The 27,900-nt window shown below is 40.0% G+C and overlaps 2 protein-coding genes across 5 annotated transcripts in view; one reads left to right on the top strand and one right to left on the bottom strand.

Annotated features, from left to right (window-relative positions):
• Positions 1 to 1,220: 1,220 nt before the first annotated feature.
• Positions 1,221 to 13,356, bottom strand: TMEM62 (transmembrane protein 62). 2 transcript variants are annotated; one of them, XM_062494871.1, is made up of 12 exons: positions 13,302 to 13,356; positions 12,245 to 12,290; positions 10,901 to 11,042; positions 10,581 to 10,705; positions 10,318 to 10,440; positions 9,357 to 9,512; positions 7,734 to 7,893; positions 6,044 to 6,157; positions 4,962 to 5,046; positions 3,317 to 3,421; positions 2,432 to 2,550; positions 1,221 to 1,547 (listed from the first exon to the last, which is right to left on the bottom strand). In XM_062494871.1, the coding sequence occupies exons 1-12, from the start codon at positions 13,339 to 13,341 to the stop codon at positions 1,221 to 1,223; spliced, it is 1,542 nt and encodes a 513-aa protein (XP_062350855.1). In that variant the 5' UTR covers positions 13,342 to 13,356. The 2 variants fall into 2 exon arrangements, with proteins under 2 accessions (XP_062350855.1, XP_062350856.1); XM_062494872.1 differs by lacking the exon at positions 3,317 to 3,421.
• Positions 13,357 to 21,292: 7,936 nt separating this feature from the next.
• UBR1 (ubiquitin protein ligase E3 component n-recognin 1) overlaps positions 21,293 to 27,900 on the top strand; it is a 59,829-nt gene continuing 53,221 nt past the window's right edge. For all 3 annotated transcript variants that reach the window (XM_062495702.1, XM_062495703.1, XM_062495701.1), the window contains exon 1: positions 21,293 to 21,407. In XM_062495702.1, the coding sequence (XP_062351686.1) occupies positions 21,327 to 21,407 (81 nt within the window). In that variant the 5' untranslated portion in view covers positions 21,293 to 21,326. The remainder of the gene's footprint in view (positions 21,408 to 27,900) is intronic.

Genomic DNA, 27,900 nt, shown 5'->3' with positions numbered 1-27,900 from the left:
TTTTCTTCCAATTTATTTTTCTATGTGTTTTTTTTCCAAAGGGACCATAAATAATTTAGCCCTCTTTTTTCTTGAGGAGCCATAAATAAGTTACTTAGGGAAAATTACCTGAAGTATTTTATATGTTTCACTCACAGCAGGTCTTTTGTGAAGCAAGGCAGTGTTCTTTACAGATCAAGGCACCTCAGCTTTCTTGGCTCTGGATCACTGCATTCTTCAGTAATGTAACTCACTGTTCTATCATGTTTGGACTTAGAAAAGACTGAAAACAAAGAAATGAGTTTTTTAACGTCACTCTTTGGTTCATTTGGCTGAGACCCAGAGACACAGCTGAGACCCAGAAAACCAGAAATTACAGACTTTATAGGCATCAGACCATATTATTCCTTCAGCCTCTCCCATCCTGAGGACATTGTCTCCATTCTATGCTTTGAAGCTGAAAACCCCAGCACCACTGATAATTCATTGTCCTTTCACCAGTCATGGGTGGGAGGACTGGCAGCCTCAGTAGTGAAAAATGAAACTCCTTCCTTCCAGACAGCGAGCTTGTTAGCCAGCACTCCCAGAGCAAGATCTATAGGCCACAGCTCAGGTAAACGAGAACACAAATACACATACACACCTTACAGCCTATAATCTGCTTGTATACAGCATTATGAACTGAAAACATGTATGGGCATAGGACTCTGAAGGTCACTGCAGTGCCTTTGCAATCACTATTACTTTGTAAAGACATCTGGTCTAGTCTTGCAAAAAATACATGTCAACCCTGAAACAAAAATCAAATTATGCATAAATCCAGAAGCTCATCAAGTTCTAAGCTCATTTTTTTCAGCATATAAAAATCAAAAATTTAATTAAAGTATTTTTCCATTCACAGTAGTAATAGGTAAACATTTTGATTTGTGAGCCATATGGATGTATCTATCTCTGTATTACAGCAAAAACCTCATTGATGAGATCATTACACAGCTTACTGTATTGATGTATAATGCATAACTGTACTATACTACATGTGTTACACACTGTGTTGTATAATACAAGAAAAGTGTGTATAACATATTGTACATTTACTATTTAATACAGTTACATAGCAGTGCAGATGCAGCTTTGGGTATTACCACCTAATGGTTGGGGTGTAGGGAATTCCAGCATCACATAATGATAAGGCTGTACCTCGACAGTTTTTAAGACAGAACTTGGAGTACTTATATTGTACTTCAGGAGCGCTGACAGTTTTTTATCTCCATTATGTAAGTTCTGAGCTCTGATGATTTCAGTGTCCAGGTTTTATAAATGAGAGCTGCAGTCAGTGCCACCAGCCATGTTCTCATTGGGGAGAGGAAGAACGCCAAGGTGCCGTATGTTCGCTGCAGGAAATAGCAGGAATAGACCTGCCAGGCCAGCAGCAGGGCCATTGCCAGGTGAACAAGCACAGCCACGCAGCGTCGGACATGATGGATGTGGGAACGGAAGCCGTGGCCCTGGCACCGCAGCAACAGGCACCAGCACAGGTAGGCCATCAATGGCAGATTGAAAAACATCATCTGAAAGGAAGAGCAAAGAAAAATAAGACAATAAGCAATCTATGAAGGCTTAAAAACATATGCACAGATAAAGCTGTCCTGTTCTAAGGGTTGAGAACAATTCCCAGAGATGGACTCTCAGGGTGCCCCTCCACCACTCTGCAGCTGAAAAAGCTGCAACTGCCAGTGCCCGAGTCCCAGGCCAAGCACTCCTGCCTATTCCCTTGCAGTAAGAGGCACTAACAGGCATCTGACATTTCCTGGAACTGATTCTGGGAGCCAGACATAGCAAAAAATTAGCATGACAAAAAAAGACGGTCTGTATGTCGGATTGACTCTGACCCAGCCCACTGCGGTGTCATGCTGGTACGAGGGAGACACCACGAAGAAGGAGGCAATGCTGGTTTGCTCCTCTATCTTAAATGCCAAGAATGACACCTTGTCTTTCAGATTAATGGGGACAGCACTCCTGGGAAACATGGACCCATGTGTGCCTAGAGAGTGACACCTACTGATCTGAAGGGTTATTAAGCCTGTAAGGGCTGCCCTGACCACTCGTTTTTTTTTTGCTTTATCACTGTGTGAGCCAAGGGTAAATCCAGACAATTTATAGAAAATCTAGAGTTGTAAATCTGTAGAGACAGCCTCTAATCCAGATATCCAGGGAGTCCAAAGCAACATAATTTTATTATAGAAAAAGAGAAGTTTATGTAAATAATGCACAACCTCCCTCCTTTCTGCCCTTTAAATCTGCAGAAAGGTAAGAAAGACCTCTTGTAGTCAGGCATGGTCATTAATCTCTCTAATTCCAAGACTCCTTTCATTATAAAACTATTAAAAATAAATGAAAAAAGGTCCCTGAGAAAAAAAAGCTGGTTTTTAGCCTTTATTTTATAAACACTCACCTGTAAAATCCCAACCACGAATGTCATACTGCCCTGTAAGAAGGAACCACCAACAAACACCCCAAAGGAAAAGCAGGCCCCCATCTGGCCATCTATCAGTTCACCTACAAACCATGGTCCTGCAGGAGAGGAAACCAAACATCACCAGCAGGAAACACAACAGAGACACAGCCCTTTCCCACACAGCCCTTTGTACCCTGAGACTTCCCTTCTGCTTGTCCATAGTAATAAGCATGATGTTTTCATATTTTGCAAACAGCAGTCTGGTGTGAAAATATCACAGTATGACAGAGAGTTGTGGCATGCAATGAAAATACTTTTGAATCAGTTTCATCTCTGTGACAATTTTCAACACCATGTATAATATCCTCCTTATGAGAGAGGTGAAAAGGTGGATCCTTTCAAAGGGTAGCTTTTTCCCAGAATTACAGTAAGATATATGAAAAATGCTGTCACAAACAATTCCAGCCTGGCTCAGCACAGAAATTAAAATAGACAGACTGCTCTATGTTATGCATACTACACTGACTAACAAGAAAATAGCTATTTCAATAAATGTTATCAGAGGAGAATAAACTCAGATTGTTAGTTCTGATGCTAACAATCAAAAATAAGTGAAAATCAAACTAAATTAAAAAATATTCATTTCACTTTCAGAGAAATATAACAATCCAGGTGTTTAATTAATTCAGGGCTTCTAAGTTAGGCTTTTACAAATAAATCTGTAGTCTATTTGGACATTAACTTTTAAAGTTCCACATAGATTTTGTAACTTAAGTACATTTTCCCCATTCTCCAAGACATTAGAATTCTTGATTTTCATTGGGATCTAGTGCGTAATTTTAGAATACTAATTTATGTCCTCCAGTACTCAAGGCTACTTACCCAGAATGGTGTACAAATTCAGAACCAGAACTGAGTAATAGAAGGTGTTTGTTTTACTGAAGACATGAAGAGAATATGAAGTCAGAGTAAGTAATCCTGGCTTTTCTAAAGAGAGACAACATTTAAGAAAAATACACTTAATTCAGTTTGCAACACCTCCCCAGATATATATGTATGTATAATTCTGAAACAAATCTGCACATTATTTACTCATTCTTTTAAATAAGGAATATAAAAATAATATTTGGTATGTCTGCAGAAAAATGCAGAGGAATGCATTATTATTACTGTGCCAACTGAAAGTAAAGAACCAATAAATATAAAAATCTATATTAAAAACAGCAGAGGAACCTGCCATTCTAAAAGAATACACTTACTGTATGTAAATAATACTGAACGACCATTCTATACCCAGAAAATGAAGTTAGCTAGAATGAAAAACATGGAGAAAGTATGTATTAAATGAAAAGTAAGAGAATCAAAACAGTAACTCTGCAAACCCAGAAAGGCGGGTCAGCATGGACTAGATTAATCTGATTTCCTTTGATTAAATCTACCTTAGTGAGATCTGAGAGCAACTCAAAATTAAGGCTAGGCATTAAAATTACATTATTCTGACAAATGTGTGGCGTTAGCAGAAAAAAGCAGTACTAGCTCTCTAATTGAAGCAGACATTTCACAGATCAAGAGAGCCTTCCTAAAAAGTTAGCTTGTAGACTTACACCTATTATATGGCCTTCTCACAAAGAAATAACCCCCAGAGGGCAAGCTTCACATTTGGAAATCAACAACTCTAGCAAATTTATTCACTAATTTGTCAAACATTTGTCATGGTCCACATGGACCTAGCTGACCACAGAGTCAGGTTTTTTTATATTTAGCTGCTGAGTTCCATAGAGGCATCTGAAAATCAGATCTTTTTCTATGTAAGCAGTTGCTGTAGTTACCTCAGGATGCTACATGATTAGGAGTATAAATCATGTAAGAGTATAAAGGAAAGGACAAACACTGACATGAATAGGAAGGGAGGTGGCTTTCAGAAAAAATTCATTACTAAGGTGTGGTTCAAATGACTGTTTAAAGGATATACACCATGAGCTTAACAGTAATAATTTTCATTTACTAGATCTATCACAAAATATCAAGTTATGACAGAAATGGCCTATTATTTTGAGAAAGACACAATCCTGTTCATGTTCTTTGTAAAAGTTAACAAATATTGTCTTTGCAAAAGGAAGTCTGTTTCTCCACTCAGGCGAGAGAGAATTCTGTGATAACTGTAGTGAAACAAGCACACGTACAAAACTAATACAAATCAAAACATTATTTTCCCTGTGTATTGGATTCTTCAGTGAGAAAATTAAAATGAAACCTTGGACTTCAATCAACTTAATTTTGGTTTAAAACAAAGATAGCTGCTCAAGTTTCTAGTTTACTTCATTTGATATATTGGAGGTTTTCCAGGTTCCCTTAAAGGCAAAACAGCAGCTTCTGAGAAACCAATCAAATCCCCCAGTAGGAGATGCAAAATGCATATGGTGATTAGCAGCACAATTACTTACATATTTTTAGCACACAGGTCAACAGTAAAAAGTTTAGGGGAAAAGAGATCTACTAAACACCGCAAGTAAACATTAGCTCATACCTTTGAGTGCTGGCTTTTGGAGGTGTCGGAAAACAACAAGCAAGGTAATCTGAATCAGCACCATCAGTCCAAAGAGCACTCGAGCCTAAAAAGAGAGTTTTGACTGTAAGCCAGCCCTGGAATAATAGCAGCTTTGGAGCATGCCTTATGGACACTGACAGAATTACAAAGATTCTATTTGAAATACTTATTCAAAGCTTGTTGGTGTCATTGAACTCAAGAGTAAAACGGAAACTTAAGAGTTTCTAAGTTGTTGTATTTATATTGTACTGACTTGAACTCTGCTGAAAGGCTGAAAGCAATAGAGCCGGATCTTTAAAAAACAGGGTTTGTAAAGACATCCATTGAAAAATGTAGCTATACTTCCAAGGCAAAACATTGTCTGAGCACTGTTCTGAGGATAAATGTTTGTCTGTTCTGTTTCTGAGGAGAAATGCAGTTCAAGACATGGTGTAGAATACGTGACTGATTAACAAGACTAAGATAATAATTTTGAGTCCATTATGGTAAGAACTACAGTCATGTGGACTTTCTTATGTAGCTCTAGAAGTGCACCTAAACTACTAAGACATGACATCTTTTTTTGCATGTTCTGAACTGTGACACATCTGGATATGACCTGGAACTTTAATTAAAGTCGATAGGGATTTTTCCCTCCACTTCACTGGAGCTAGTTATAATGTCAGCAGCTGACAGTGAGAATATTTACAGCATTCTTTCCAGAAAACATATTGCAACAGTTTACAGTGAATTTCTCTTCAGTTTAATGTTTCCTTTTTCCACTGTCTCCAGTAGCTCCTTTTCAATTTCTTGCTTGCACAAAATGTGTGTATACTTATGCCCGAAAATGGATAATTTGGACTAAATCCAGGATGTCAACTGTTTGTATAAACCATTGCTGTACATTTGTGGTTGAAGTGTGCAACTTGAGAAGCTTTATATGTTTTGGAACTCCAACAGAGCCATATCTGGAAAAAGTAAACTGCATTTAAGTCTACAAATTCCTTCAGGAATTATGAAAATGCCTACTGCAGCTTGGGAAATCAACATGTAGTAACAGCTGTTTTGCTGAAAGTACTTACTAGAACATAGTGGTCAGTGAGAAGAATAACAGATGACCAAAAGTCAAATCTAAGAGAGAGGTTTTCTTCCATACCAAATAAGTGGCCCCGTGTGCCAATTCTTCCTGAAGCATCCTAGATTGATATAAATTGAGAGCAGTTACATAGCAGTGGTACAAAAAACTGTCTAGTTAAAGTTCCTAATTATCATTGCAGCTTTTCTAGACAGATAGAATTGATGCATGCTTCTCTGGCATACTGCTGTATTAAATTCTACCTACAAGGGATTACTTACAATCAATTCTGCAGTTTCAAGTAAATTGGCGATTATAAAATCATAATCTGAAAGTGCTACATATGAAGAAGAGCCTGTCAGAGATTCAGCAACTTATAGAAGACTGTGACTGTTTATTTTAGTTCCCCCCCCCCCCGGTTGTTTTCTGAAAGTTCAATTCTAGGTAATAGCCCATATTAAAATATATTCAAATTTTGTTGTGCTTCATTTCTGGTGTATTTGCCATAAACTCATATAGATAAACAAGCACTTGTTTATTGTCATTTATTCAACAGTTTGAGCACAGTGTTCCAGGTGCAGCCAGACAAGCACTCAGTACAGCAGGTAGTGACTTATCTTGGCTGGTGATGGCCTTGTGGATGCACCCTGGCATCCAGTAGATTTTCCCTGCTGCACCAGCAGACTGTTCATTCACACTGAGCTTGTGGTCCACCAGGACACTGAGGTCTCTTTTCACAGAGTTGCTCCCCAGCCAGGCAGATCACAGCCTGTGCTGCACTCCTGGATTATGTTTTCCCAGGTGCAAGTCCTTACACTTTTCCTTGATGAACTTCATAATGTTCTTCTTGGCCCACAATTTGCCTTTGGTTAATCTGTGTTGGCTCTTCCCAGTCATGTTCTTCATGTGACTTGAGATAGCCCCCCACAAGGATTTGTTTCCTAATTTTTCCAGGGACTGAAAGTAAGACTGATGGGCCTATATTTTCCTGGATCCTCCTTTAAGCCCTTCTTGTAGGCAGGAGAGTCATTAGCCTTCTGCCAGTCTTCTGGGATGCCCCCTGATCTCCACTTCTCCAAGACTATGGAGAGTGGCCTCTCAATGATGTCTCTTAACACTCTGGAGTGGAAACTATCGGGGCCCATTGATCTGTAGGATCAAGCTCCTGTGACAGGTCTTACTCCGACTCTTCCTTCACTGACAGTGCATCTCTATTTGCATCAACCTTGCTCCTTGTTCCCAAGGCCTGAGGCCCAACACTGCTGGTAAAGACAGAGGTGAAGAAAGTGTTGAGAACCTCTGCCTTTTCAGAGTTGTTGGTGACTAATTTATCTCTGCTGTTTAACACCTGGCCAGTATTTGCCTTCTGTTTCTGCTTATTGTTTATATACCTTTAGGGTCCTTTCTTGTAATTTTTGACATCTCTGGCCAATTCAAGTTTGCACTTCTGTCATGTTTTATTTTACTTCTTAAAAGAATAGTATTTCTTTCTTTACCCCAGCAGCTTTAAGAATATTTTGGTACTTAGCAGTCAATGTGTATTCCTTTATTAGTGCCTTTAGTTTTTGTAATCAGACAAATATGAAAGTAAATCAATTATCATGTATTTTGTTCCTAGTTATGTGAGACAGGAGGCTGATAGAGAAGCCATGACAAGAAAAAAGAATCAATACAAAGAATACCAACAGGTATCTTACCTGGACAGTCACATCTATGTGATGGAACCCTTCACTGTAGTTTTGTGGGCTCCACTTCAGCACATAGAGAGGGCCAGACACCTGATGTGCATTCCCCAGGTGAACTCCATCTATGTAGACTTTGACAGAGATAATGACAGAAGGAGAGAATGCCAGAATTCTAAGGAGTAAATAAAGAGCAAGAGAAACAGATTTGTTATTGGATTTGCAGGTATGTCATAACTACCTTAAGTGAAAGTCACTAAAGGTTAAGCTGCCTTGTAGTAAAGAGTTCAAAAGATTTAGAAATTAAAACAGTAAAGTATCTGTAGCCTAATGGTAACATGGTAGCTCTTTCCTACAGTTTCAAAAAAAGTAGTTCTATATGGCACTACACAAAAGAACAGGATAGAGAACTGGTTGTGGAACAGAAAAAAAGAGGGCAGAAATTGTAAGGCCCTGGCAGAAATAATTCTAGAACTCTTGCTTCAAAACATATGCTAACACAAGTGGGATGCATCCTCCAGCACATATAGATACGTAACCAAACACTTGTAGATGGCTTAATAAAAAATTGCCAGGTTCTCTCTCTCTAAAGTCCTTTGTTGCTGGGAGTGGGGTTTTTTCCTTCTTTTTTTCTTTTTTTCCTTTGCTAGTCAGAATATAACCTCTCAGAGTCTGTAACTGCATTTAGGACAAATAGAGTGGAATGCAAGACTGATATTACAGATCTCAGATACCATCAAATGTATTGTCACTTGGCAGTGCTTATATTCATAGAAACAGTGATACTAATACAGACTCAAAATATTCAGTCAAAACATACAATTCCTTTCATTTCTGGTAATATAAAAAACATTCCAGAGCATGTTTAGTCAAATGGAAGAGTTTCATAGTTATGGTGAGCAATTCCACCAGTTCATATATTTAATATAATCATAAGAATGTTCAGATAAGGTTCTGAATAGGAAACTGGAAAGTAATTAGGACACCTAGTAGGATAGTGCTCCCTAACTGAAAAGACAAACTTTTTTTATTGTAATCCTATGTATGCAGTATTTTGAACAGACTACTCTTACAGCAAACATAAAATACTTAAAAGGGCATAAAGATTTGAAATATAAATGTAAAAATTAAATAGATAGGGTAAAAATGGAAAGATGGAGAGATTTAAAATGAATATGAAAATTGGCAGAGGCTACTTGTGTTTTAATATATAAAGGATGTAGAATTGAAAAGATAAAAAACTAAGAAGTCTGAAATGAACAGGGAAAACATTTAGAAAAATACATAAACAAAATCCTGAAATCAGCAGTTGATGTGAACATGTGAGATAAATAACACAGATTATATATTAATCTGTGCGTATTGATTACATATGAATCTACTTTAATTATATAGTAATTGATCAGCTTTGGTTAGATAAAGTTCAATTGACTTTAGGGGAAATAACTGCATAAATAAAATCAACATTAATTACTACTACACAATCTTTCTATTTTTCTATACAAAGAGAACCCTCTGGAACAATCTTCCAGAGAAAAGTGAATTCTGAGAACAGTAGATACACATTTTAGAAAAAGTTTTTGTGTAGATACATATTAATATAGTTAAATATTATGAAATCAAGACATTACAGGATACCTGATATGAGTGGAATACAGAATTTTGACTAGTGGTTCATGAGTGGAACTGCTGTAAAGGAAGGATTTGGGATTGGTGATGAGAACTACAGGCCACTCTTCAAAGTTAATATCTGCAAAGCTGAGGAGGTCATGATCAAACGCGAGGATCCGGTACCTATAATGAAAGGAGAAAAAATTTGTTAATATGAACAGCTCATTCCCATGCTTCTCAAGTTCCTAAGCAGAACCTGGCTTTATTTTCCATTTATTCTCTTCTGTAGTTGATCTTACATTTTCCAACTCTGCTGTATTAACTGTACAGTTGCTTACCTCTAATGAGGTTAATTTTATTATAAATCACGGAAGCAGTACTCAAAGTTCCAAGTGTGAAGATCTATGGCATTTTGCACATGAATCAGATAGATGAACATTACATTAAAGAACTCATATATAATGTACATTTTCACAGTGTCTGTGCAGGTACTCCAGTTAAGGATAATGAACCCAGTGTGCTCTTTCCCTGTATTCACACCAGTATCTTTTGTTGGATTACTGCAGAATAAAAGCTAATGTACTACTATACACACCATGTAGCATCAGACACTTTTTGATATGCTAGTAAGGTAACATTTCTCAGGTGGACTATTTCTGTGCCAAGAATTCTAACATTGAAGTAGTGATGCTGAATTTTATTACAATTTATTTGTTCTACATTTGAATACTAAACACATACTAAAGGGACATTTAATTTTTAAATTTTTAAATATCAAGAATTAATAAAAAATAATTAATTTATTAGCACACTGCTTGTATGGGGAAAAATCCCAACCATACACACAAGGCCTTTTTTTCAGAAGCATTAATAGCAGTAACCAATCAGGCTGATCTCATGTTTCTTTCAAATTCACCACACAGTATAAAAGGGAATCACAGTACAGCAAGGTAGGTTTCATATAATTGCTCACATTGGCTTTACTTACCTCCTATTATCCATCCAGTCTCCTAATTCAAGTTCCAGAGTACCACCACGGTGTTGACTGTGCAAGACTGGCATCAGCCCACCCATTGTATGGAGATGTCCACATAAATAGGCTGTGGCAGAACTGAAAAAAATGTAAGAATTGTGATTATTTGGGTGGGAAGGAATTATCACTGCAGAAAACCTGGAAGTAAGAGATGAGCATGTGAAGACAGGCAAGAAATGTACTTCATGCTGAAAACGTACAGGATGAGAAGATCTTACCTCATTAGTGTTCTTATTCCAGGGGATGGGGAGATGATTGTTGAGGTGGGGTAATGGCCAAACCAGATAGTATGGTTGCTGTGTAGACTTTCTGTTGCCATCAAAGACAGCTCTGCCATTTGATTCTGAAACAGGCAGGTGGCAAGTCCATTTTGCTAAATAAATCTCACATGCATTATAACTTAAAAATGTAAACACCCTTAGAGATGAACACAAATATTTCAAACAATTTTTCTGTATTAAAAAACCCCATACCTCCAAGCAAACCACTACAGAAATGAAACAGTCAGCAAAATGGAATGTAAAGACTTATACAATACCATGTTTAAAATCCCAAAAAAATTATAGGGTCTCTTAGGGCCTGGGCTGAGTGTGGCATCCACGCAGATGAATGAATAGTTCCCAAAAGAGGCAGTGTGGATGTAATGAAAAGAGCCATCTTTACGCCAGGCAGAATATTTCCTAACAAAATAAGATGGAAATACTGCTGTTAGGAAAGCTTGTGGCCATGACAAACATACGTTGCTTTCTCTCCTTCCATTGACAACAGGTAATTTCACTATTTCTGACTTACAAAATTGAAGTGCTTTTGATACTTTATTCTAGATTGGAATTGTACATATCTTCCACTGGAAAAGACATAACATTTCACCTAAATTTCTCTATTAAAGATTAAATTCTGTAACTAAAATGATAGTGAATTAATCTGAGAAACACTAGAATTCATTCAGTTTAGGTTGTTGGTTTTTTAAAAAAAAATTCTTTTGTGGTTTTGGGGAGGCCATTTTGTGTGCATTTGGGTTTTTTGAATTGTTTTAATTTTGTTTTATTCCATACGTGACTTGTGGAAGCTAAAACATTCCTGAGTTCAGATGACAAGTATAATTTGAACACAGCCATCCAGAAATCAATTCATGTCCCTGTTCCTCCACCAATAAGAAGAACAAAATTGCCAGAAATGTTGACCAGAATAGAATACAAGCCAATATATTAAAAATAAGTTATCAATACTTCTAATGCCATAAAAACCCTTTCACAGTATGTTTTTAAGTTAACATTATCTTTACAAACATCATCAATAAAATTTCTTCCTTCAGTCCCACTTTGAGTATGTGTATCAGCTGATGAACCCTCTGCTAAAGCTGGGAACATATAATAGGAACCTATGTTTTTCTGAAAAAATACTGTATTTCAACACAACCCACTGCCCTTTTTAATTTTAATGCATAATGAACACTAGAATATGGTGTTGAATAACTATTTTTCCTAGCTTCTGTTTTTATTTCTGCAAAGAATTTTTATAATTTTAATATTTTTAATATTATTTATATTTTTATATAGTAAAAAAAAACAACTTCATTTCACTCTTCCATCTTCCCTCTCCCAGAATATGACTAAACATTTTGTAGACATTGACAGATTTAACACATTCAATTACAAAACACAGGAGGATAAGAGATAAGAAATCTGCACAAAGAATTCTCTATTTTCTCAATTGATTCTGCTCTACTAACTGGCAATACAAAAGACAGAGGGAATAGTAGATATGATCCTGGGCTATAGGAAAGTCAGTGAAAAAGCATATATGTGATAACTGAGAACAGAATATTGTTTAGTGAATTTGACCTTGAATATAGCTGCATCTGTATGGTAAATAAAAATACCTGTAATAATTCTGAACACTGTCCAGGCGTGGAATGTTGAATGAATCTGTAAGGGAAAAAACAAAAGGAAAATAAGGAAACTTTCAGATCAAATTGATCCTTTTCCCCTGTATCTAAGTAGGTAATGTAGAGATAAAGGAGTCTCAGCAGCTGCTGAAGAGCTACTTTTTTTAAAAATGCATGATTGACAGGCAGTCTAACTGTGCAGAGGAGACATTATCTACTCAATCCAGTTAAATAGCAATAGTTTTCTCATTTAAGTTTCAATTCAAAGATAAAGGCATTGTGGGAATATAAATTGTTATTTGATAGCTAAAAGCTAAACCTGTCTCCATTTTTGACCACAGAGCTTTTCAGAAGCTTTTTTGGACTGGGTGCATGCTCTGTAAGTAAGACTTAACTCATTCATGGAAAATCAAGTAGCCACAGCATCAGAGAATATTGTGTGTAGAACAGACATCAGCCTGGGGAGGTTTGTACTGCAACAGTTCCACCTCTATGGGTATATATGACTAAGCATGCACTTTTTTCTCCCCAGTGTAACTTCCTGTAACTGCCTGTTTATACAGCCTACATGAATGTCAGCTTGTGTTTGAATGCTTACAGAGTGGAGACAACTGATGGATATTAACTCCTGTAACTCTCTCTGGTTTCTATTCAAAAGAAACCAAATTTCCTTTAGCTGCTGGACATGTGATACCTTTTAAACTTAAACCTATGAGGGGGAAGTCTATGAAAAGTAAACTGAAACCATTTCTTCAGCAGGGTAAGGTTACAATTTGCCCCTCCATTAAATAATGTGGTATATAAAATAATGACATGGAAACTAGCATCTGAAGTCATGTTCTACCACTTGCCAGGGAAAAGACTCTTACTTCACTGGTACTAAAACTCCAGTAAGAGCTTGTAAACAAAGTGTGTCCTCTGCAGACATGTGGACGGCAAGCCCTTCTCCTGATTCACGAGTACTAACACACTAGTGAGTACTAACACTTTACCTCTATATTCTGTGATCTGCACTCACAGCAAAGACAGAATTGTCTCATTTTCTTCTTACCATGATTCCCTTTGATGTCTATCCACTTGGTTTTTTCCATGACCCTTGATCTCTTCAGGATTGACTGGTAGGTTTTCCACTCATCTTCTATCTGCTCAGATCCCAGTTTATCTCTTGTCTTAGCATCTGTCAGATCACCTGAAAGTGTTCAAAGGTGAGATATAACTAGAGCCCTACACAGCTTATACAAATACTGTAACTAGACAAGCATGCCATCCCTGTTCCCCAAGAGTAAGTGGCTGCAGGCCTAGATGCAATCTGCATGCTCCTGTATCTGGTCCACAAGGTCAGGGTAAATGCCTTCTAATGCAGATGCAGCAGCCTCATCAGACATCTATTGACCACACCACTGCAGCACTTTCACTAATTAGATAAGTAACTCTGTAGAAATTCCAGGTCTAGCATTAAGATTCTAAAGCCTTGCATAGAGTAATGGCTCAAAGTCTTTTCAGTTTTCTTGTCAAATCTTAATCTATTTCAACAGCAAGCTGTCAAATGAAGTGGCAAGGCTTATTTCACCTCTGTTGGTATGATATGTTCAAATTGAAACAAGCAGTAAAATCTTACATTAGTTCACAGGTGAATTTCACACAAATGAGCAGGGATTGTTCTGAGAGAGGAACTGTCTCCTAATGACTAACCACAGACCTGCCTCACTTCTGTAATTTCAAACACAAAGAATGTAGAATCATGACCAGGACAAGAGGGAAGGTAGCTGCTAGCAGGGACTAAGGTGCAGCAACACCTATCTTGTGTGATTGTGTCTGTTATATATAAAACACACTAAACTCATTGAAGAAACTGAATGCTGAAGAAAATAATAATTCTCTTGTTGAGAAGTTATTCTTTTCAGCTTCTAGCAGTCTCCCTTCAGCTACAATTCCATTTCCATTGCTTAAGATACCTTAATGTTTAAAGCTCTCTCTTGAGATCCTAGAATTTTGCCTATTTGCTGTTCCTTTGACAGTACACTCAACAGCAAATTCACACTTTTCAATTGCTTACCTGTTGCTAGAACAAGTGCTGGCTGAATTACATCAATTGTTTCAGAACAGAATTTTTCAAAGTCAGGAGCTCGTTTGGGATCCCGAAATTTGCTGATATGAATATCTGAGACCTGCAAAAGACAAGAATTAAACACTGCCCCAAGTAGAGGATTATGACTATCCAGGTTGCTCTATAAAGCCAAGTATACATAAGAATGCAATGTAAGAGCAGTCACAGTGATTCATATCAGTGTAAGGGATACAAGCAGAAACAGAAGTGGGCGACGAGGGAAGAACAAAAGCAGAACAAGCAAATGATATTGCAACTCTAACCCCTAAAATCACATTTACATCAAGAAAAAAATCCTTAAAACTAAGGGCATACAATAATATGAGGAAATACTTAGGTATACACAGTAAATTGTTATGACTGCAAGTTGCCTGTTGCCTTTCTGAGTTTCTGTGCAACACAGTGGTTTTGATGCAAATAAGAATACAACACAGTTCTGCAAAGCAATAAGTTAAAGCTACCTGGAACTTGAAATACACTGAAAATTTATTTTGTACCTGGCATGACATTTCCAGTATATGAGTGGAAGGATTTTTAACATTCTATCCAAGCATTTTAATGGACCTAATGAGTATGTTCAGATCCCACTCCATGTGCGTTCAAGAAGGCAAAGATTACCCAAGAAATTATGATATTACTTGTATGTAACTATAAAAGATGCTGTTCATTTCTAGTCAGAACCCTCACATCAGAAGAGCTATTTGGGGAGAATAAGAAAAGTAAGATTTTTCTATTTTTTTACATTGTGGCTATTTAGTACTGTGCAAAAAAACCTCTTGTGTAATGGTTTCAATTCCTCTTTCCATTCTACTTCAGTCAATCAATTAATTAATTGTCCTCCTTGGTTTAAACAAATAGTATTTGATGCTCAAAAAGCAGTAAGCACACGCTCATGGCCATCTGACCATGTAACTTGAAAGAAAAACTTCTACGTTCGGTTTAATAAACCTGTTCTTGCAAAGCTTGTAGTTTTTTGAAAAATCTAGATAAAATATCTTTGGGAAAAATTATTTACTTCTACCCCTTCAGTCATCTGTATATGAAGAAAATATTACCTGAATACAGCTTTTAAATTCTGCTTAGGAAAATTGCCCATTTGGAATGACATGGAATTTTTGCCTAGATCAGAATTGCATGATAAGAAAGGCAAACACTTTAATATATAACTTTATCTTCACTTTCATTGATGCATTTGAACTAATGTTAAGCAAAGAGCACAGCAAAACTATCTCTTACACACCAAACCTCATTTAATCATTGACAATCATTGACAAACTTGTTTTGCTTCTTTTCAGTTTGTGGATTTGTAATTAATTCATCTCAGCAATCGAACAGATAAAATCAAAACTTCTAGTATTTATTCTTGAGAAAAAAAAACAAGAAACCTTACTCCTGCCTCTACCAGTAACTGCAGCAATTTCCAACCTTACAGCAGAGAGTGGTTCGGAAGCCTGATTTCCTACAACGACCTTCCCACTTTTCTTCCCCATGAGTTTAAGGTTTCAAAAAAAGGTTCAACTTGTAATTTCTAAGAGTTACAGTGTCCTGGGACTTCTGAGAGCTGGGACTAAGTTTCTTCCATCATTAGCAGGCATGACATATGAAGATCTCAGAAGTAGAGCTTCTTCATTTTGGTATTTTTTTAATTTTTAATTCACTTCAGATGATATCTCAATAAAAAGAAAGACCATGGGCAAGATAAAAAGCTTGCAATGCTCTTATTTACTTTCCAAAATGTAGGTGAAAGCCCATTTGCTCCTCTTTCCCCTTCCTCTGACTGATGTGGATACTTGGCCTCTCATTTCATTAAAATGGCTTGGAAGAGATTTAGGGGTGAGGAGAAATCACCATCAACACTCCTTATCTAGCAAAGAGAGAGACAGGCATTAACAAGAGAGAATTACAAGGTCTAGAACAACAGTAGAATGCATTCAGCTGACAGAAAGGACAGAAATAATTATAACCTTCTCAAATACTGAACTCGAGAGTCTATTTGGCATTGGTAAGAAAGCAAATTCTGCTACAATAAAGGTGGACGAGTCATTAATAGAAGATTAAAGCATTAAGACTGTGATTTTAGTTCAGTTTAAGAAGGGATAGTCCTGTGTATGGGAAGAAAAACAAGGCAGGAACTGCTGGGGGCAGAACTGACCATCTTTAGCTCTATTCAGTGACCTAGGCTAGACCTATGGAGCCACCAGGGAGCCTGAAGCCTGTTTCCCATAACATCATCAGGCACAAGGCTGGATTTGGTGCTTGATTAGTTTCCAAGTTAAGTCAATGATAAAGCAGCTGTTAAAGGGCACGTCTGAAAGAGAACATAACCACTTGAAAGCAAAGCCAAGTCTCAAATTAGCTGTGCTGTGACCTATCCTTGGGAGGACTCCACTTGAAGTGACACAACTAGAGAGAACATTGCAAGAGAAACATGGACCTGTGCATGCTGCTTTTCAGTATAGCTCTGAAGCTGCTATATGCTGCTGTAGCTGACTCTTCACAAGACAGAAGCTCAGGATAGGGGCCTTCCTTACATTAATTCAAGCATGTACCTTGAAATGTACTCTGCAGTAAAAATAAGCCTTAAGTCACTTAAAGAAAAATTACTGGGAAAAAAAATGACACCACAGTTGGAGAGAGCTAAAGGACTAATATATGCCAGCTCGTTCAGGGCAGTGCCTGAAGCTGATAAAGTCAGGCAAAGTGTTCTTGAGACTGAGAATGAAATCAAAAGAGCAAAAGCAGCTATTTGTTAACAGGAAAATGCACAGCAATCACCATGACATCTCAGCCATAGATTAACTATAAATATGTAAACACTTTTGTGTTTAGTTCTACACTAAGTGCTTTGGGAATGCTCTGGGGAGAAGAGTCTGAAGAGGCCACAGAAGCACGAAGACGTGACAATTTGCTTCCAGGACTATGCCAGATCAACCTGGATTTTATATTTAACCTTCTGAATACTGGTACAGTACCTTCTGCTGCTATAAATCAGTAAAGCTATTTTCTCAGCCACACAACTTTTCTGAGGTTTTGGATGGGGAAAGGGACAGGCAGAGCTTGCATTTCTCCTCAGGATATTAGATAATACAGCATCAGGTACTGATGCAATATATATGGTAGTGTAATAATTAGGTAATTTTTAATTACCCACTTCCACTACCCACATCTTGTCCGATAAGGAAGCTTCTCTGTGCAACCATCCAGGAGCCACTCTGTACAAGTCACACTTGTACCACCTGAGCTGGGACCGAGGCCCCTTCGCAGCCACATCCCACACACTCACAGTAAGACCAGGCTTCCTTACCAGCTCAGCCCCAGGCTTCCCACAGCAGGGTCTTAGACTTCGGGATCATTAAAACAATTTAATCTCGGTGCAGTAATTAACAAAATAACAGTTTGACTTGGATACCTCTGAGAAGGAGCCCCAAAGAAAGGAATCGCCGGACTTTCCCACCCTCACAGTCTGAGAGCAGGCAGCTCTGGGGGTCATGGGCTCCTGTCGTCTCCGAGTGTCCGGTCCCCTGGCCGGGCCACAGGTCCCCGTGCCCGGCGCCCTTCGCTCTGCAAAGGGTTTGACAGGTCCCGGCCTTTCGCCTCGGGCTGCCGCCGCCCAGAGCTCAGCCCGCAGCTCGCCCTGCAGCTGCACATCGAGCTGCCGGCAGTGAACGTGCTCCTCAACGCGACCTTTCACGCAGCCTGGCTGAACACCTGTAACCGGGGCTTGACCGCGCGCCTCCGCTGCGCCGCTGTGCCCGCGGCTCGGCCGCCCCTCGCCCGCCCGGCCCCGCTCACCTGCACGACCCACAGCAGGCTGGCGGCGGCCGCCCCGGGCGCGGGCTGCGGGGCCCAGCGGCGGCGCTGCCCCGGGCCCGGCGGCGCCCCCGGCGGCCCGTACCAGTCCAGCAGCAGCGCCACGGCGGCCGCCGCCAGCAGCCCCGCCGCCAGCCCCAGCATCCTGCGCCGCGCCGCCACCGCGCCCGCCGCGGGCGAGCCCCGCGCCTTCGGCCCCGGCACTTCCGCGTCCACCTCCCGGCGGCCGGGCCGGGCCGGGCCGCCCCGCGCTCGGCCGCGGCTGGCTCGGAGGACCGATGCCAGCGGGGCCGGGGGTGGGCGCTCCCCTGGTGCCGGAGGTTTTACCCGGCGAGGCCGGGGGATCCCGGCTCTCCCCCCGCTGCCTGGGCCCTGAGCGCTCCCGCTCTCCCCTCCAGCCGCAGGGGTGCCTGGAAATGCCTAGGTTAAAACAGAACGAAACCCAGGCGTACGAAGAGAGCAGTGTCTCATCCTGCTTCTTTACAAACCCAGCATGTAAGCTCTCGCTTTTTCTCCTGACGGTATTATATTTGTATCTGCTCGAAAATCTAGGCAGTTGACCTATTTTGCTTCCGACAGAGTATTTTTATGGTATTTTGAACATTCAGTTTTTTTAATATATATACACACACTATTTTAAACCTTGCTATAGCAACTGCACAGTTTCATAATTGCTAAGTTATTCTTTGCTCTCAACTCAGTTTACAAACTGCTGCCCATTTACTGTTGAGATTTTTTCTTCCGATCTTAAGTATAAGTTTGGGTGAAAAAACTTCTGTCACTCCACATCACTCTTTGAAATTTAATATAATATTCTCAAACAACTTCAGGTATGAGAAGTTTCTAATTCAATATTGTTTAATTGTAATTACATTTTCTCATATAATTTGTCATAGGACAAATATTTAATTTTTATCATGATAATGACTAGTGTTGATTGGTCAAGAAAAAACATTTTTCAGATCAGTTAGACTGCATTAATATGTGTTTTTTTAGGAGTTCTTTCTAATTTAGCTGCACAGGACTTCATGAACTTTTGCTTTGGTGTTTTTTCTGGCTGCTTTTCATCTTGCTTGTCTACTCTTCCTCCCAAAAAACCACCCTGAAGAAATGTTTCTAAATAAACATCAATCAGCAATCCTGGTAATCTTGAGGAGTAATCTTGAAAACTGAGGCTTGTTCACTTTCTTCCTGAAGCTCTACATTTTTATTTTAGCACTAGCAAGGCCATCAAGTATTTTGCCTGTATTAAAATTGATCTGAATTCTGGTTTCGTTCTTCTTCTTTCCACGATTACTGTAGTATCCATGGAGATCTTGGTGTTTTGTGCCATTTCTGCCTGTGCAGGGGTGCCAACTTGTTTTTTAAGAGGTTTGCTGACACTGCCTTTGATGTCTCTCAGTGCATGTGGGTTCCATTTTTTAAAAAAATAATAATAATAATTTTTAAAAGTAAGTCTAACAGTAAGTCTTGTTCAATTAAAGCAGTTGATTTACATTAGCATAACTTCTGAAAGTCCCACAGTAAAGCAAACCTGCACTGATAGTTAGCTACAAGACGTGGCCAGGCGAGTGGTTTGCCTTGCAGCACGGGGGGCTGCAGGCAGCCCTCCCGCCGCCTGACTGGGTTTGTTGCTGTCCTGGAATTCTGCCTTGCTTCTCTTGCTTGACTACATTGGAAGCTGGATTATACAATTGCTAGTGTTGTTGGCAAAACAGGTGGAGGACTCCAGTAATTACAGTCCAAAGTTGGTTGTTGTGCAAACAACGCTTCTGGTTAGCGGTCAGCCGTGCTGTTGGAAAGGGCTGGGTACAGATCACCAATACGGACAGACAGAATGAGATTGAATTGTTAAGTGTCTCATGGCAAATTCACTTTGTATTTTTTTACACCTCATACGTTAACCCGTCTCAGCGATGGTGATTTTAAGTGACAGAGTTCAATAATATAAACAAGTCTGCATGCCTTCTTAATATGAAGATGACTGGTAGCTACAGCAGAGGAACTACATTCAGATGTTCTGAAGATGTAAGAGAAGAATTTTGAGAGTACCTGTGGCTGGGTGCAGTACAAAAAAATCATTGAATATACCTGAAAAGATCACCTGCAAACTTCATCCCATCTGTACTCATAACTGAAGGTTGTGGAAAAGCTGCTTGGAGACTCAAAACAGGAAGACTACAGTGGGAGGAGGCAAGATATCCAAGATATCAGGCGTTTGATACGGACTCCAAGATCCAGTGCTATGGCTCTTGGCCTATTTCCTCAGCCTTAGGAAGCCACAAACACAGGAAATTGTGCAAGTGGACTACAACAATCTGGAAAACTTCCAGCAATACATAGGCCATGTCTGTCGGATATCATCAATCAAGATCCTAAATGGTCTAATCTGCCAAATCTGCCAAGTACCCAGAACAGTTTTGATATGCTGTTGGAAGGAGGTGTGAAGGAAAAATTTAGTCCTGGAGACAGGCATTTGCCTGAAGCTACTGTTGCCTCCTACACCAATAAAGTTTTGCCTTTGCTTAGCCCGTAAGGGAGCCACACGTAAGCGGTGTGACTTTGCACCCGTGCAGATGAAATCACTTTTGCTATTATCTTGCTAGCAATAGGATGAGGGGACGTAGTTCCCTGCACCACGGGAGGCGTAGGTTAGACATCAAGAAGAATTTCTTCACAAGAAAGGGCGATTAAACATTGGAATGCGCTGCCCAGGGAGATGGAGTCACAGTCCCTGGAGATGGTTAAAGAAGACTGGACGTGACATCCGTGCCATGGGCCGGATGATAAGGTGGTGTTCGGTCGTAGCTCGGACTCGATGATCTCAGGGGTCTTTTCCAACCTAGCTGATTCTGTGATTCCGTGACTCCGAGACGCTACAATGCAGGTCGCGAAGCGAACACGCACACGGTACAGTTTAGGTGCCTGCAGAGGAGCTCCACGCCCGTAACTCAGCGCACGGCGCCAACACGAGCTCCGCACTCCGGCCGTCCGCAGCCGCTCGGGCCGGGCTTTGCTACGGGCCCCACGGGAGCAGCAGGCGCTGCCGGGCCCCGCGCGGGGCGGGGGCGGGCCCTGGGCTGCGGGCGCAGCGCCCGGTGACGGCGGCGGCTCCTTCCGGGCCGTGACGGCGCCGCCGGCGCGTCCCTCGCTCTCAAGATGGCGGACGGAGCCGACAGAGGACGCGCGGCGGGAGCGTTGGGCGGCCGGGTCCCCGCGCAGGCCCCGGAGCGAGCTATGGTGAGGCTGCAGACCGGCGCCGCGCCGCGCTTCCCTCTGCCCGCCCTCGGGGCCGCCCGTGCCCTGCCCGTGCCCTGCCCGTGCTGCCGCTCGGCCGAGCACGGCTGGCGCTCCGCGGAGGGCCGGGACGCGCCGCTGTGCGCCCGCCGGAGCCGGCGGCTCCTGCCGGGGTGCGGCCGGAGCGTTGGGGCCGGAGCGGGCGGCCCGGTGCCGCCGTGCCGGCGGGGCTGCGCACCCGCTCCCGGCGGCCTGCGCTGGCTGCGGCTGCGGGTCTCGCCTCCTCTGCCCGGGGAGCGCAGAGCCAGCCCTGCCCTGGGCCCGGCGAGCCGCTGTCAGGGCCCACGGGGAGCGGTTTGTCTCAGTGCCCCGCAGCATCTCTCAGCCCCTGTCCCGCGTCTTCAGTTAATACTTAATGACGGCATTAAATGAGATCAAACTTCGGAAAGCTTTAAAGACTGTCCTTTAAACGTTGTAGTGTGTATGTGCATCTTTAATGGTCCTTTACCTTTCTTAATTAAAGGTGACTCTACTGAGGAACAGAAAAGGCTGAGTAACAAATTATTGTTCTGCAGAGTGTGTGGAGCAGCAAATAGTGTTATTTAGAAAGAACATAGATGGAAACAGTTGTTTGTTGAACAGAAATATTGTTTATTTTTTCGTTCTGCAAAATAATCGCCTATGGATTGAATATTTTGTTATTGAACACAGTTGGGTGTTAAGCCTGTCTAGTGGTAGCTTGTAAGTGCCTTCTGTGGTTTCTTTTCTCCACAACCTAGCCTAGTGATTACTATGTTTGAAACATAGTAATTCCTCTTTATCTAGAGGAATTTCAAACCCAAAGGCTGACAGCTTAAGAAGGGAAGGCAGATGGATGTGTTTGAGGAACTTTGCATTTTATGCTTTATTTTCTGTAACAGTCTGCACACATAGCATAGTTTTGAAACTGTTGACTGCCAGTGTTTAAAAGCTGGGTGCTAGCAAGCCTGTAGAATAGCTACTTTTTACGTGATGCTGCACACCACTAATAAAAATAGGAAGATGTTTACTCATGGAGCATGCATGTGGCAGCACAAAGCCAGCAACCATTATTCCCTTCTTCTCAGAATTTGAAGTGTCTGCAAATCATTAGAAATGGTCCTTTAGTCACAGACTTCATTTGTAAGTCCCATATATTTCTGTGATTGAAACAGGTCTATATGTGGATTTTTTTTTTTTTTGTTAGAAACAGCTTGGTTTTAAATTAGGAAAAATGTGATTTGATTGCATAGTGTCAAAAATTGCAACCCAAGACAGGTGATTTCTTAAGCTTATGAGCTGTGCAAGTCAGTGGTACTCAGGGTAATAGTGGCAATCAGCAGCAAAGCAGTGCAATCAACGTTTCATTAACTGGGGACATAAGCGGCTGAGTTAGCCCAAGAAATGCATAAAACAGGTAATAGTGGTATTTTGAAAAACTAAGACAGAGTTGTTGAAGAGATCATCAGCTACTCAAAGGTGATGCTGGTCCACTAAGTTGTCTTAATTTTTTTGTGATTTCAGCCAATTAAAAGTGTCTGGACCAGAAATATCATTATTCCGAGGAAGGTAGTTGGCTATCCAGACCGTGTTGCCTGCCTTACATCCAAGCAAATTGCAGGGATTTTGACAGGGAGTAGGGGCTGAGGGTATGTTATAAAAAGGGAGAAGAGGAGCCTGGGATATGTACTTAGGTTGTGTCTGACAGCATTTGTGATGTTAGATAGCAAACCTGGCTATAGTGATGCTAGAGACAGCTGTAATCTGGAAGCAGTACACCCAGTTTACTGCTGAATTAAAGATGGTACTAGATAGGTGGAACTGATGTGTCCTGGCTGACTTGTGCTTTCACTGTGCACAGCTGTTCTGAAAATCATTGTGGTGATAGAATTGGAAAGTTGTGTGTAGCAGAAAGAACTGTTTAAATAGGGTGAGCTTTGACCTCATTGAACTTGTCAAATCTGTCTCAATGTCAGAGCAGTCAGACATACTCTTGCTCCTCTGTTCATCTCTGGCTTTGGGTGCCATTGGCTGCAGTGCAGCACCACATCTGGCTGCAGACCTTCCCAGAGTGCTGGGTGCATGATGCAGGGTTACCTGAATGATTCTGCTGGAGCCAGCCTGATTCTGGAATGGATTCTGCAGCCAGTCCAAGTGATTGGTGTCCTCTCTGCATTTATCTCCAGCTCTTCACGTTGGATGACTGTGGTTAAAGATACCGAACTTGGTGTTTCACTGCATTAGTTGGAGTCAGGTCCTGTCTGTGTTTCTACTTCTCTGTAGTGGCTGTATTGCTCCCTGAGCTGTCCTGGAAGAAAGTAGGCTGAATTTAATGCTAATTAAGTAGTAAACCCTGTCTACCACACTTGAGTTTACTTTCTTTGCTTTCCCAACAGCATCCACAGTTTATTTGGCTGACTGATGGGCTGGATTTGACTTGTCTAGTAGCTGGCTAGCAGGCATTGCTGGTGGCCTGACAAAAACCTGCTTTGCAGGCTGGATCCAGCCCTCGGTTGGTTGTCCATTTGTATTCCAAACAAATTCCAGTTTGACTCCTGCCTGCTTTTGTGTCTGCTACCTGGAGCAGGGCTTTGATATTAAGCTGTTTCAAGTATTTTAAATTTACACAGACTCTTCTAATTTTCATGTATGTGTACCTTCTCAGTAATATTTGTGAATAAAAGGGATTTTTCTTTAAGGTTCTTTCTTTTGCCATCAGTCAGAACTCCGAACAAAAGCTGAAATGTAAGAGGTGTAGTGGTGTACAAGAAGAGAAACACTTATGTTATTAGGGTATTTCCTTTAAAGACAGGAAAATTCCAAATTTCCGTTTCATAATGTAAAACACAATGCAGGCACTTGTGGATTTTAAGGTATTTCAGATCTTTTGTGTCATTCAGTGCAGTTACATAGTTGAGAAAATGTATATGAGAAGTCCTCCTACTGTAGATGTGTCATAATCAAGTAGTAACATGGAGGGGATATTCATATTCATGTGCAGGTTATTTCTTGAAATTAGTGAAATCTGAGTCAGGCATCTTATTTGGAGTTGCAGCGTCTTCTAAACTAAATTGACCTGCTTAGACCAGATGACATGTCCATATAATTTTACTTTGTTAAGCTAAATTTGTTTAAAACTTAATTTTAGGTAAGCCATCATATCCTTTAGTGTAATTAAGCCCTGGTCAAAGCCACTGTATTTAGAACAGTGCAGCATATTGGCAGAACAATGTTTACTGTACACTTGTGTCAGTGTCCAAGGAATGGAGCTGTGAAAGTTGCAACAGCTAACTGGAGCATGGCCCAGATCCTCTTTGCATCCCTATATTTACTGAAGTGCTTTCACATTGTTATGGCATCGAGCACTGCTGTGGTTTTTTCTTCCCTGTCAGCTTTCATGTTTACTTACACTTATTGGTAATCTTTGTGGCTTTTGTTAGTGCAGGGCTGAACTGATTGTACATGTATCTGCTATCTTTGCTGGAGTCCACATAAAGTACACAATGTATGGTTGCTGTCGTCCTATTACAGAATTGCACTTGTGAGAGGTGTGTGGCTCCAGGTGAAGGTAGTGGATATTCCTGATAGCATGTAACTGAACTGTTTCAGAGTCTTCTAGATGTCACAGCAGTAGAGAAGTTAGTGATAAACAGGTTGGATTTAGTGAATAAGGGAAAGTGTTTGAGGTATGCTGAGTGAGTGCTAAATAAGGATAGAGTCACCTGAATTTTTCTGCACATTCCTTCACTGCAGAATTAGACTGTATACAATGGATCTTAAAAGTTGTGATAATTGGAAAATTAGGTAAGTGTGAATGCACAGGAAATTTTAAAAAATAGCATCGGTGCTGTTTTCCACCTTCCATTAATGAATTACTTCTTTGTAAATATTCGCTGTAGTTGTGTGTTTTGAAGTGCAGCCTGGTGCTTGCTAAGACATTTTGTAGATGTCTTGTTTCTTTAAATGTAGGAGACCACAGCATGGATGTTAAGGATCAAGGAAAGAATCAAAGTAGTTCCTCTGTTTCTCTAGAAACAAAATAAAAATGTTCTGTCAAATGAATAGTCAGAACTTAAAATTCAATTTCAAAGTCTCATAGAATATTTTAAGTAACTCTGCAAAGATGATTTTGCTGTTTTTATAGGGAGATTAACTTTTCCTCCAAAATAAGTATTTTGCACATTGTTTTGGTTTACTATGTGATACTAAATTCCTGCTGCCTCTAGTGTTAGCTATGTGTTGATATCTACCAAATGCAGGTTTCACAAAAAAAATTGTAACATGAAAAGCTGTTTAGATTGCATGCCTCAAAGACTTGAAAATTGGTTCTAGAATTCCTGACTACTTTGCCTGATTAACCTATTTAGTAGTAGTATCCTGCTAATTTTGCAGCATATTTAGGCTGGAGTGTCTGCTTGGTAGGGAGATACAACAGAGATACCTCCAGCTGGCAGACAGAGGTGCAGCACTGCCATGATTTGACTCCAGTTGTTTTCTTGGGCACCAGATTGCTTTCAGATGCTTACTTTCATGAGCTGTAGCTGTGCTCTTGTGGTTTTGGAGGTGCCTGTGATTTAAAAGTGACCTGCAGTTTCCAAGAGGTAGAGCATCTTGGGTCTGTGCTTTGTTTACCCTGAAGAAGACATGAGTTTTAGCTGTCCAGCAGCTGAAACAGTCCCAAATGTGGTGGCTACTTGTCCTTCTCTGGTGGTCACCCATTTGCTCTGGTTCAGGTTAACTGGTAGTTATTAGTGACTGCTGTAATTGAGACAGATTTTACTGTAGATAAAGCTTTAGTAGCCTGTGCTGGTTTTGAGTCTCATTCCCAGTGGGCAAACACCTGCATCATTAAAGCATCTTTTGACATTAATTGGCACACTGCTTTGGCTCAGGGACCAAAGTTAAATGACTGTAGAGATCAAAAAGTTCTTTTATGTCTGGAGGTCAAAGTTGATGTTTTGTTCGGACAATGTTAGACAGTCTTGGACGTTAACCATGTTGTGCCAAGGGTTCAGAAGTTGTAACATTTGAAACCTAACTTGCTCCTGTTAGTGTAATTACTGATAACCAGAGCAGACTGGATACTAAAGTTTGGTAATATGAATTGGGTTTTTTAGCCATATTTTATAAAGGAGCTGACTGATGCATCAGAAAACAGATAATTTGTATTTGAGTTCTAAACAGTAATTTTTACAGTAAGATTCTCTACTAAAACATTGGCTGTGATTATGAATGTGGCAAAATAAATAGAGTAAGCTTCCATTTTAACTCCCTGAACTCTGCCCTTCCAGAGACAGAATTTATGGTCCTAAAAAAAAAAAAAAAAAAAAAAAAAAAAAGGTTTAGTTTGATTTAGGGCAGTGAAGAAGAAATACATTAATTATTTTCTAGTGTTTATTTCTGAAACTTTTTCTTTGTGGAACAAATAGCTTTGAGGCTGAAAGAGATTGCCTTGTCTTAATGTTGTTTTTACTAAAAATAATGCCTAGATGATTTGTAGTCTAGTTGGATCTTATTTTCAGGGCATTAGAAAATGGATAATTTTAAACTAAAATAATAAGAAGAAAAAACAGAACAAAAATTTTGAAAGCAGAACCCTTATATGAAAATGTTAGTTCAAGAATCCTTTAAACTTTCCTTTCCTAAGAAATTTCAAGTATTTTGCATACTCAAAGAACTTGTGCATATATATTCTTTTAAAATGTCATATGTCTCCTCAATTAGTTAGACAATATCAGAATAAAAGTTTTCTGAGATGCTGTCCTGCTAATCTCTGTTTAACTTGTAACAAGTGTTCTGTGTGTTAAAATAAAGCTGCCTTTTGCATTTGGTGTTTATATTGAATGGCACCTGCTTGAAATCAGTATCTTCCCAGCATTTTAAATATTTACTTTTAAAATCCTGCTTTTTCTAGTTGCTTTGACAGGCAGCTGGTATTGTTGTCTTGTGCCTCACAGCATTCCAGTTAAAGGTTTTAGTTCATGCTACTAGTAGTGTCCGTTCCTTCATAATTTGTTGGTTTATGTTCATAAATATTAATATTCCTTTTCACTGATCAGATTAATGTATAGATCTAAAAATAGTCTTGAAATTTAGGCAATCACTTTAGCACTAAAAGATCAGCTTGTCAGTCAGTGCAGTTAAAATACAGCTGCTTTTTATAATACTGCCTCATGTGAATTGTTAGTTTGAAAATACTTCAGAATTCCAAGAGGACTGTGCATAGAAAGTAGATCAAGAATTATCATGGATGGCACAGCTACTGAATTAATGTACTTAATAAACCTCTGCAATGATAAAGAAATTCTGTCATAGTGGTGAAAAATCTCATTTGATGGTTAGTCTGCAGGTGAAAAGTGAATTGAGAGTGTTGTTAACTTTTCCTCTCCTGTTTTTCTTACATGCTTCCTTCTCTCTCATTCCTGTTGTTATTCATAGCATTCATAAATGGAACGTGTTTGTGATAGACAAAATTGGA

Source organism: Cinclus cinclus, chromosome 6 (genome assembly GCF_963662255.1).
Source record: "Cinclus cinclus chromosome 6, bCinCin1.1, whole genome shotgun sequence".
Classification (NCBI taxonomy): domain Eukaryota; kingdom Metazoa; phylum Chordata; class Aves; order Passeriformes; family Cinclidae; genus Cinclus; species Cinclus cinclus.
This window is presented reverse-complemented; position numbering and strand designations above follow the sequence as displayed.